At 38.2% G+C, this 12,525-nt stretch overlaps 1 protein-coding gene across 1 annotated transcript in view; it reads left to right on the forward strand.

The window, feature by feature from the left end:
* LOC134542613 (rho GTPase-activating protein 20-like) overlaps positions 1–12,525 on the forward strand; it is a 927,095-nt gene that overhangs the window by 305,841 nt on the left and 608,729 nt on the right. Inside the window, exon 5 of the mRNA XM_063386995.1 lies at positions 1,699–1,768. Within this exon, the coding sequence (XP_063243065.1) occupies positions 1,699–1,768 (70 nt within the window). The remainder of the gene's footprint in view (positions 1–1,698; positions 1,769–12,525) is intronic.

Genomic DNA, 12,525 nt, shown 5'->3' on the forward strand with positions numbered 1-12,525 from the left:
TTGTACATTTACGTGAAAACAACTGCTGTATCTCTACAGAATAGTGTTCGCAGTTATACTGGGTTGTGATTCTTACCCGGGCAGTACCTAGTTAAAGTTATTTGTAAACCGTCCCTGAATAGCTTTCCAGTTTTAACTGCGCACATAATAAGCATGATAAAACAAAATACAATACAATTATTTAATATTCGATTAACTTTTCCATGGTTCTAAAAAAATACGCAATTTTCATAAGAAATACTTAGTATTATCTGGAAAAATGTATTTCATGTATGCAAAAATAACCATAGCCATGTGTCGTACAAAGTTACACTATCTTTTTTTGAAGTATTAAAAACTTTTCTCGGCCACTGGTTCCAATTTTTTGAAAAGTACGAACAAGTATTTCTTGTGCTAACAGCAGTACTCCGAGAAAACACACACTCGGGCGCAGCAGAGTCCGATAAGAATGTGCCTAATATCAACCGGGATCTGAACCCGGACAGCGCCACGTCAGTCAACAGCCTCCGAGGGAACAAAAGCGAGTTCCTTCACCAGCCGCGGAGCATGAGGTGAAATACTGAGTGGCTTGTCACATAACCTAGCCTAACGTTGCCCAACTTAATTACCGGAGAAAAGAAAAGTAAAGGAAACCGTGCAAGCTTCGGATTACATTAAGATGTTAAAAGAAAGACGTGTCATAATTTTGATTAGTCACCTTTGGACACAGGTATTTATAATGACAGGTTTTCCTTCCATAATTACTTAACATATGTAATTATCCTGACGAGATTCATTGCATTTATCACGGTTTTATTTGTGTAATTACTGTTGCGCCCGATTACACTACATAATTAAAAAAAAGTAATATATTTGTCGGGAGTGTAAGCCGGTTTCGGACGGGGCTTATTTGCCGCGTCGCGTAATAATTCAAGTGACTCGATAAATGGTGATGCGGTCACTCCTAGATGCCGGCTTGTTCAGCCGCCGGTTGGCTGTGCGATGCTCGGGGAACGGACCTTGTTCGTGATTGGCTGTGCCGCGATGTGTTGATGTTTGTTTCTGTTCGTCCCGCCAGATTATGTCCGTTTCTTGGAATCCAATCAATAATGGCATTCCGCTGGACACTATATGGTGTTCACGGCTTTCGCTTCTCTAGAAAGTAAATTATCGAGGGGTTTCGAGGGAAGGGGATCGGAGGTATGTTATTTTTATTAAGTGCAACAAAAATGTTTTAATAAACATACTTAATTATATTTAAAGCAGGTTGAATTTATTTTAATATCACAGAAAAAATATGCATTACAGATTATGTGTACAATGGAATTACATACACAAACCAAACTAGCCTATTTATAATTAGTAATAATTTTTGCATCAGCGCACCTGTGTGCTGATACAAAATTTTATATTTAATACAGAAGTACCTGCGTACCTGATGCAGTAAACTTGTAAGTGCGACATAATTAAGATGTTAGATAGGTATGAATTTAGCAGTAAACAACAAATGTCAAGACACGAGTTTGTTAAGGTACAGGTGCCAATAACCCAGAGTTATTTTGTAGCCTGCAAGCATTATATTTTCAAACCTGCAAAATTTTACTTGTCATTACAATCTAGAGACTTGTAACTGTATAATATGACGTACTTGTGTAATTAAACTTGCAGTTGTGTGAAGGCAAGAGGGGCGTGGCTAATGGCCGCCGTGTCTTGTTGCAGGGGGGCTGTTCTCCGGGCAGCTGTGGAGCCACTACGACAGCTACCAGGAGAACTACTCCGCGGCCCGCCAGTGAGTAGCTACAAGCACCCTCCTCTGTGGTTGCCCTCACGAAGGAACACGGCAGGGGCGAGTAGCGACCTGTCCAACCCCATCTCTCCCCCCCCCCCCCTCCGCGGGAGGGGGGCAGCTCCAGTCCATCCGTGCTGGTCTCGCAGTAGCGCGTCGGACGCTAACTAGAGGTGTAAAAGTAACGAAAAAATGTGTACTCGTATGTATTCGTTACTATAACAATTAGTACTCGTTACTTTCGTATCGTTACTCGTTACTTCTGATACCGCATGACATGGCACATGCTATGTTATGTAACAGCATCGAATCTAGTCGTATTTCGTACGCGTACAGTATGACGTCGCGTAAATAAAAATAAATCGAATATAAACAATTAAAAATATTTGATAATTAACAGCTTTTGATAACCAAGAAACAATTAACTCTCATTAGAGCGGCTTTATTATAATATATATTTTAAGATAAGAACATAAAACGTGAAAATACGCGATTATAAAAAACAAAAACATACATATTTATAATTTGTAAAAAATACTTTCTTACGTTGTTTCTGTTCGAATCTAAAACTTTGTCTACACACACAATACCTTTAATAAACAGTAAAAAACTTGGACGACGAATTTCCAAATTATACTTTTATTAATAAACAAACATCGTTCTTTGTAACGAATTCGCGGGCGCATGCGTGAAACATACGAAAGATGCGAGTAACGAAATGCATTCGTGTGTAACGTTTCGTTACTCGTTACTAGATGCCGCACCCGTTACTCAGTAACGAATACATACGGTTTGCTACAGCTCTAACGCTAACCAATCACGTTCACGTCCGCCACGTCAGCGCTACAAAAGTCACCAGACGTGGCAGACTTTCCGATTACAAATTTTTTTTTTCTTCTGTTTTCCATACAGTAGCGGGTGCGAACTTACTTGAATGAGCTTCAGAATTTTGTTTCGCAGTGATGGTTGAATTGGTACATTATTAAAACAATCATAGTTATTATAGTTTTAATTTTTTTATTTATTTTTTAATACGTTCGCGTACAATGATATTTTTCCAAGTGAATATTAAATTTGTATCAAAGAAACGTTTAAAAAAAAAAAAAAAAAAAAAAAAACAAGTTCATTAAAATAGATTTGTAAACTTTCATAGCTGTCGTATATACAGAGTGAAGCTGAATTCGACTAGCAAACATCGGTTGCAGGTTCATCACGTATAAATAATCTTAATACATAATACAACTTATGATCTGAAGTACCTTCCAAGACTGGTATACGATTTTGGATATGCAGCTAATCCAGTCGTTTAGTGAAAATAATAAAGAAAATATTTATGATGAAACCCCAAGAGTCTGAATAATGTCTAATCAAACAAAGTTCTACAAACACTGCAAATCTTGTCCCAGAAGTAATATTATTTATTTGAAATAATCTAGGGTAACATTCTTATTTCCCATAAACTTTTCTGACGCGGAGGAATAACGAGGTTTTTAAGGATTGATTATTAATCTAAATGTCAAAAGTGACGAATAAAATCACCTTATACTACCCTCTACCACGCTGTTTTCGAGGAAAACTAGTATGAAATTTAGAACGAAATACTTCGACGCCTGGCAGATGTGCAACATTCTCAACACTTAGTTTGTGATTCCATTATAGGTCTTTATTTCGTAATTTTGTATTTAGTATTGGTGCAAAAAAATGTTTGTTTCAAATATATATCAAACCTAACACTCGGGAAACTGTGTCAAATACATTTCATAGAAATGTTTGTTAAATAATTAATGCCATTTCCAGGATATAATTATCGATAAAGGGTCGTAGTATGGTTCTTTTTTTTCGAAATTTTCTCTGTAATTAAAACTATTAGTAGTAGTGCTTAGTCACGCTGTATTTACATGCGAAACGAGGTGACATTGTCAGTTGACTTAGTGGGAACAATGTTTCGTCATTTATAAAAGTTTTTAAATTTTATGAAACAAAGTTTTAGCCTAATGAAAATATTCAAATTTCTTCAAATCTTTAAACGATAGTGTTACAATGATAAGTAATTTCAACGTTAGTAATATTTGAATTCGTGTTGCAAAAATTACAAATTTGATAAAAAAAAATCAATTTTGGCACAGCCTATTGTAAATTTCGAAGTACCTGTGGTTCTCTAATAATCCAAGAATATCATTAAACATTTTCTCATATTCCATGCAGCGAAAATGTTTCTAATATTTTTAACTCAATGCATTCAGCATTGAATAGTTTATACCGAATTTCATATTATACCTACTAAGGTAGATAAAAAAATTGTTGTCCTTCAAAAACTATTTTTCATCACTTGCACTAATCCGTGGTCGTATAAAAATTCGCTTTGGACTAAGGTTTAAGATGATATTAAGATGGTTTAAAATAAATTCAAACGAATTTGATACTAAGGAAGATTTTATTTTTTATTTATTTAAACTCCTATTTTAACGGTAATAGTTCGACTCTTCAAAAATTGTTTCAGTCAAAGGTATTAGATGATGTTTAGGATTATTACAATAAATTTTAAAGGAGTTGATAGTGTAGCCACTGTTTCTTTCTTTCAACCCTTGTTATTTCCACCCCTTACAGCGATGGTTCGTTACATAAAAATTTACTTTAGACATATTTTTAGACAATACTTAGAAAGTTTAAAATAAATAAGAACGGATCCGGTACAAGATTTTGATGTTTTTTATTCCAACGTGTTATTTTTTCAACCCCTTGCAGCAATGGTTTGTCTTATCAAAAATTGCTTCAGATAAAAGTTTAAGATAACATTTATAAGATTTACAAACAATTTTAACGGATTTGATAGTGTGCCTACTAAGGAAGTTTTTTAGTTTGTCCTAACACTTTATTTCAACCCTTGCAGCAATGGGTGGTTGTATCAAAAATTATTTCGGACAAAACTTTTAGATAATATTTATAAGGTATAAAAAATTTGAACAGATTTGATAGTGAGTTTACTAAAGGGGTGATGAAGATATTTTGTCCTTCGATCGCCGTTTTTTTCCTCACCCTTTGCAGTAATGGTTGGTTGTATAAAATATTGTTTCAAACAAAAATTGAAAATAAGATTTCATGATTTTAGAATAAATAAAAACAGATTTAATAGTTGAAAAAGTGCTAGTTAATATGATTTTTTTTGTATTTATACCCCTTTTCTTTCAACCCCTTGCAGAAATGTTTATAACTTTTCAAAAATTGTTTCCAACAAACTATTTAGATAAAAATATAAGATTTACAAACAATTCGAGTGTACATAATGGTGTTATTACTGAGGAAGTTATGAATTTTTTTGTCCGTTGACCCCTGTTTATTTAAATATTTTCATCAATGTTTTGTTGCATAAAATATTGTATCAGACATAATTTTAGATGGTATTTATAAGTTATACAAACAGTTTGAACGTAGTGTGCCTACTTAGGGAGTTATGAATCTTTTTGTCCTCCAACCTCTATTTTTCCACCTCTTGCAGTTATGGCTGGTCGTATGAGACATTTATTTAGATAAAAGTTTTTGGTATTACTCCTACGAGCCATGCTGCCTGCCTCCCGCCTGGTCAGCGTGTGTGTGTGTGTGTGTGTGTGTGTGTGTGTGTGTGTGTGTGTGTGTGTTAGTGAGCCGGGGTGACGGGCGCGACGCTCGCTGATTGGCCGAGGACTGGCGCGGTCTGATCGTTCGAGCATAGGACAACTGTGACGTTCGAGTTGTGACCGTACGTTACATGGCTGAGAACTGAAGCTAGAGGTGTAATTAACAAGACTCTTGGGGTACCGGGCGTGTCTTGTAAAAAAAAATACATTCCAAAAACGTGAGTTGTACCCATTTTCACTCTTCCGAAAATACAGTTAAAAAATTGGTTGTCTGTAAAGTCGGTTTACGGACGTTAGTTTAACGTGACAACGTCATAACAAAACATTAATGAAATGATTGCATACTTTTATGAATAAAATTGAATAATTTTTATTTTAATAATAAAAGAATAAATACTTGAAAACATACTAGTAATCATATTTTTAAAATGAAAGAATAATTAACCTTTATTGCCGTAATTGTTGTTGTAATAAGCAATGAAAACCACATTAACTTTTCACTTCACTTTATAAACAGTCGACGAAACAGTTCACGTGTAGATGACTTGTAATTCATTTTTAAAACTGGCGTTTAGCTTTAAAGTTTAAATATAATTATGAACAAGTTTTCATATAAATAAACTGTAATCAAATATCTATCATCAATTATATGAATCACCATAATTTTTCAGTCGATTTAGTAGCGTAACGGGACACGGCGTAACGGAACAATGTGCGTAACGGGAAACTTTTTTCGTGCGTGCAGCCGGCGTTCATCGATTTATTAGACGTTGTCACATCAAAACTAAATACGGAAACATAGCTATGTATCCGACCTCAGTCCTGAACGTACGCCGTTCTGGACCGCGCGGTGTGTTCAGGAGCGCTGCCCGCCGCTCGTGTGCCCAGGTAGGGACCTGACTGACAGCCTCCCTCCAGCCAGACGTCGCCGGCGGGTGGTCGGGCCCTTCTGATTGGCCCTTTTGTGCCTCCGGGGGCCTCTCCTAACAATGCTCCCCGCACGCAATGGCTCCCTCCTTCACGGCCGAAAGGGTAGCTTGTCACGGGTGTCTGACAAATAGTTCCTCATTGTGGATGTGGAACACCCAGGGGCTCCATGCGGTGATAGTGTAATTATAGTCGCTCCCGCACCTGCTTGTATTCGTGGAGATCATTACTACCTTCAGACCCCACCACGTGCTGGACAAACCATACCGCGTCTACAATAGTTTGGCAGGGCCATGGAGAGAAACTGTTGGCCCAGGGCAAAAAAAAAATTCCGTCGGGCTCCCTCCCCCAAACTTAATTCACAGCTTTTCAAAACCCACAATTAAAAACAAATCAAGAAAGGCCATAACTGTAAACGTAATCTGCGGTTCTCATGACACTGTACTTTTTCCTTTTGTAAATGGAACATAAATATTTATGAAAATGTACAGATATTTGTTCATCTGTACGTTTACACTAAAACAACTACAAAATAGTTTTCGCAGTTGTACTGGGTTTATATTCTTACCTGGGCATTTATGATTTATTTTTTCCCAGTACCTCTAATAGTTAAAAGTTATTTATAAACCGTTTCCTGAACCTTTCAGTATTAAATGCGCATATTAATAAGCATAATAAAAAATAATATTAATTTGTTGAACATTCGATTATTTTTTCCATGTTTTTAAAAATTATACTTCTTTGAAACTTTAATTTAAATATAAAATCACACGTCATTTATCGTAAGAAATTCTCACTATTTTCTCGTAAAACGCATTTCACGTATGCAAACTAACCATATCCATGTGTTGTACAAAGTTACAATATCTTTCTCAATAGACGTTTTGTCCTAACTGGTAAAACCAAGCTTTAAAAATCACTCTCTTCCCGGTGATCGGGCCCTGTTGACGGTCCTGAAGTTTGTAAATTATTCCTCACTAATAATTACTTTGGCGATTGAATGAATGAATGAATGAATGAATGAAATGGTCCCTAACGTATCTTCGGCGTAGTTGTGATAAGACACGATGAGGGTTGAAGCTTTGCGAGCGAAGTGGCGACGTGACTCGTGTGTGATGTAGTGGGAGCACCTCAACAAACCAAGTATAGTCTACGGTAAAGTCCGCCACGAATCCCACTCGCGAACAATTCCATATTTTGAGCCCGTCGGGATCCGAACCCGCTTCGCGTTGTTCGCGTTGTTGTGGGGCGAGTGACATATCCGTAGGGATAGGAAAAATTCGCGGGTTCAATGACCTGCAGGATGAACTCCATAGTTCTACGTACACTCGGTCAAATGCCACCCACCCATTGGCTGCCGTCTTGTGAGACGTCCCAACGTAGCAGCCTGTGATTCGATAAAGCTTTGGTCGGGCGTTTCTAATTGGCCCAGAGTCATCCAGGTGAGTTGTGAGCCAATAGCAGAGGCAGCACTGAGGTGTAACTATTTGTATTTTAGCCTGTCGCGAAATGAACCCGCGAATTTTTCCTATCCCTACATATCCGGTTAACGGCCTGGATAGCCGGGAGAGGTTGGGTAGGCCTGCACCGGACCGCGGGTTCGCTGGGTGGTTTAAGGAGTCCCAGTGTGATGCGGGAGACTGGGGTAGGCGCCAGAAGTGATGACAACTCCGGAGGGCTAAGGGAGCATCCAACTTGCTGGTCAGCCGAGTGGGGTAGGGGGCCGAAGGTGGTACATATGCTGGGATGGGTTCCTCAGCCCCTGTGTATAGCCAAAGCTCTAACGCCCTTCCTGGTTGCGTATGCGGCGTGATCCGCATCCACGCCGGTGGGGGCCCCAGGGCGGCAGGGCCGTGAGGCTGAGAGTGCCGGGTTAGCAAAGAAAAGGGGGGGGGGAAACCCCTGTGACATGCAATGCAATGTTGTGAGGCGAGTGGTCTGGCTCCGCCCCAACATCATATTGATGATAACGTTTGCACGGTGGATATTCGTGGGGTAAGCCTGGACGCCGACGTAATAGGCACATCTGAGTACTGCGACGGTATTTTTCAAATAAAGAGTAATTGGTGGCAATTCGGATTGTGTGGATGTGTTAACCGCACTACGAGACACGCTTACGGGCTTTTTAAGTATATTTCAAATAAATACTACCTATTGTAGCCGTTAGCACGGTGCGACTTTCGGAAGGTTTTTATATAGTTTTTCGTTTCATGGTCCATACATAGATCCCAAAACCATCGTCAACTCAGAAGTTTATATATATATATATATATATATATATATATATATATATACACACACACACACACACACACACACATATATATTTACACATTTTTGTTGACACGATAACAGTCGCAATTTTTCACAAATCACTTACAAACTGGTACATAAAATAAAGTAGTAAAAAACTCCGGTCGACTTCGTTAATGGGCAATACCCCAACCAAAAGGGTAGAAATGGGGAAGGTTTTTTTTAGAAAAAAATATAAAATTCGCCTTAACTCCCATTATGTGAAAAATATCACATACGCATTATAACTTGTTTGAGTAACACCAAAATATTTTGTCTGATAAGTTTTTCATACGACCAATCATAACTGCAAGGGGTTGAAAAAACAAGGGTTTGAAGACAAAAAAAAATCATAACTCCTATTATAGGAACATCATATTCATGCAAATATAGTATTAATTTTATATTTTTTATCTAAAACTTTTGTCTGAAACAATTTTTGATAATACAAACCATTATTGCAAGGGATTGAAAAACCTAGGGTTGGAATGAGAAAATAAATAAAACTTCTCTACCCGGTACACTATCGAATCCATTCTTATTTTTTTTAACTGTCTAAATATTGACTAAAATATTCATAAAGAATTTTTGTTTATCCAACCATTACTGGAAGGTGTGGAAATAACAAGGTATGAAAGTAAAATATAATCTTAACATTTTTTAAACATATATACTATCATATCCGTTTCAGTTTATTTGTATTAATCCTAAACTTCATAAAAAAAATTGTCAAACAGTTTTCGATGAAACGAATTATTACCGTAAAAACATGGGTTGAAATCTTCAAAAATCAAAAACTTTCTTAGTATTAATTTCGTTTGAATTAATTTTAAATCATCTTAATATTATCTTAAACCTTGGTTAAAATAAATTTTTTATACGACCACGTTATTAGTGTAAGGGATGAAAAATAGCGCTTGAAGCTCAAAATAATTTCGACAATTACCTTAGTTGGCATATAATGTGAAATTCGTTCTAAGCTATTCAGTGCTGCGTTGTAAACTATTCAACGGTGAATACATTGAGTTAAAAATGTCCGTAATATGTTCGCTGCACGGAAAATGAGCAACTATTTAATTCATAATTTAGTAATTGGAGAACATAAATATTTTATGTACATTAAGTTCTTAAAATGTTCCAGAAATTCATAGAAGTTTCCAGAATATTCCCAGAAAAGGTAACTACTTCGAAATCTACCTACGCCTGTAGGCTGTGCCGAAACGGATTTTCTTTTTGTTTCAGTGATATTCTTACTGGAACGATGCAGTTCGTTTGATTTTCACTGACCATTCGATGTCTGTGGTGATTTTTCTCTTCTTCCCCATTCTCCATCTTATCGTTATTATAATAGGTTTTTGAAGAATACTTGGAATAAGCATACTGCATTTGCTCCCTTTCATAGTTAGAGCATGCACAAATTACTTAATTTAAAAAAAAATACAAGTACAATTATGCACTTTTGAAAATTAATCTTGATCTCGAAATTTAATACGACCTTTATTTTCTTTGTGGTATATACTTTTTTTTATATTTATCTTATTTTTTTACATTTTATTTAATCTGTGAAGCGGTTTAGTGTTGAACTGCCACGCTGTTTGTATGCCCCTTTGACGTCTTCGCCCAATGAGCTGTTGCTGATGCGAGAGCCCTCTGGTGGCACTGGAGCTGTGAAGGTTCTTGTTGAGTCATTAGAAGTGCTGAAGACGCCTTTGTGGGTTAAATGGCACTGGGGAAGAAAGTCCTTTTTATTTTTAATCGGTCGCACGAAGCTTTAAATATTTCCCCAGTCAAGCTCACCTCCGTTCTGCCTGTTCCTTGTTCGCTCTCTCCCCCCGACTCGCTGAACGACTACGGAGTGATTAAAGGGCCGGCGCTCTGTTCCGAGCTCTTCCAGCGAGTTATAGGCCGACAGACCCTTCGCAAGAGGTGCTTGGAGAATACAAATGATTGTTCCTTTCGTGATCGTCTGGATGCGAACCATCCTCCCCCCCCCCCCCCCCCCCCAAGTCACCCGTCGGCGCTCTGGAATGAGCCGGCTCTCATTGCTGTAATTCCACCCCCGGTAACAGCTCTCGGTCGTGAACAAATGGGTGCGTCAGAAGGAGGCGCAAATTACCGGCGTTTTCGGGTGCCATTAGCTGCCGTAGGCAGGACCGCCCCGTTAACTGTCGTCGCCCACGTCCTGTTTCCACGCCGTTTCCTTTGGTTTACGGACATTCTAGCCAAGGGGCCCGCCTGGTCAGAGGCGTGTCTGTGTCAGTGAGGCGGGATGATTAGTGTTACGCTCGCTGGTGCTTCTAGCGCGCGGTCTTCGCAAGTGAATAGGACAACTGTGAGATCTGAGCGGTAACCATTACATTATATGACGGGGAAATGAAGATAAAGGTGTAATGAAAGTCCCTTCAGTAGTTGTTTCATGCCTAAAAGTTATTTAAAAAAACGCGTTTTAGCCATCTTTACTCTTCAAAAAAAAGATTAAAAATTAAAAACGAAAACTGTACCACTCATCCGCCCAGAGTGGATTTTTAAAAAAATCCTTTTCGTAAATAGACACCAGTCGGATATGTTGAGTATTCTTTAAATCACGTGGTATCTTCTGAAGCTGTGCCCAGTCAGTCATGCCCTCTTGATGGGGGGCGCGTGTTAGTTTCCTAACGATCCCGCTCTCTGCGGTCTTTGTTGAGTGGAACGAGAGTACCCCGAGAACAACAACAACCACCGCTGCATGTTCGTCGCATCCCCCGTGGTTTCACTCCGCCAGGAGTACAACCAGGATCGACCTGATGGGAGGCAAGTGATCTGAACACTCAGTATCGTGAGGTTTGCTTGTGCCTTTTGTAGTTAGCGGATTGTCAGCTTCATCCCCACACGAACTGGCACAGCTGTCTCAGCCGGGACTAGAGCCGAGAACCATCGAGCAGCCAGCGCCGCTGGACCACGTGGCCAGGTGGGGCTCATCCCGAGAAGAAATATTCAGACGCACATGTTTATTTACTGAATATCATAATTATGTGAACCGTGCAGATAGATAGGAAGAAATTGGAACGAAAAAAAAAAAACAAGAAAAACAGATAACTGGAGCGAGAAAGGGCAAAATTAGCAAGAAATAAAGATGATATGTTCGAATAACAATGGATTTAGAAACATTAAGTACTTGGAGAAGCTAACTGTACTAAGAAAATCGGAGAACATAATATTGAAAGAAGTTAAAATAAAATGCAAGAAAAATGCGGAATATGCAAGGAAAGAAGATAATAAGAGAAGAAAGAAAATCGGTTAAGCAAGAAATCAATCTTTGAACAGAATGTTTCGAGAATTTATGTACTACTTCTGAACAAAGAAAAGAAAGGTTGAGGACAAAGAAAGATGTTGAAATAAGATGTAAGTAAAACGCAGACGATGCTAGGAATGATTATAAGAGAAGAAAGAATATCGTTTAAACAAGAAATCAGCACGTCCGTCTGAACAAATAATGAAATATTCAGGACAAGTAAAGAAGAAAGCAAAGATATTAATTAAAGTAATGTGTGATAAAAAATACTAAAGCCAAATGATGAAGCTAATGTCATAGAACAGAAGCATAAGAAGCGCCCTTCTCAGCCACCTGACTGCAAACCAAGTAGATCAAAATTAAATGATATTCGAGAATTACAGAAATTAAAATAAACACCTGACAGTTAAAAACAAAATTGTATGGATTCAACAGGGATCAGATCTAGGAGGAAGTCATTCAAGAAATACCAATTTATTAGGGAAAATCTGCATTGGAAGTTATTGCGTCGCAAGTACTGTGTCAGCGCGGCCCTAGCCACGCGTCAGCCAGCACGTCAGCCATTGTGTGTCTATCCAGCGACATGCTCTATGTCTAGCGTGCGGTGCGCTGTTGCCAGATCTATACTGCCCGGCTTGTTAACATCTTCATTGGTG

The sequence above is a fragment of the Bacillus rossius genome, assembly GCF_032445375.1.
Source record: "Bacillus rossius redtenbacheri isolate Brsri chromosome 9 unlocalized genomic scaffold, Brsri_v3 Brsri_v3_scf9_1, whole genome shotgun sequence".
In the NCBI taxonomy this organism is placed as follows: domain Eukaryota; kingdom Metazoa; phylum Arthropoda; class Insecta; order Phasmatodea; family Bacillidae; genus Bacillus; species Bacillus rossius.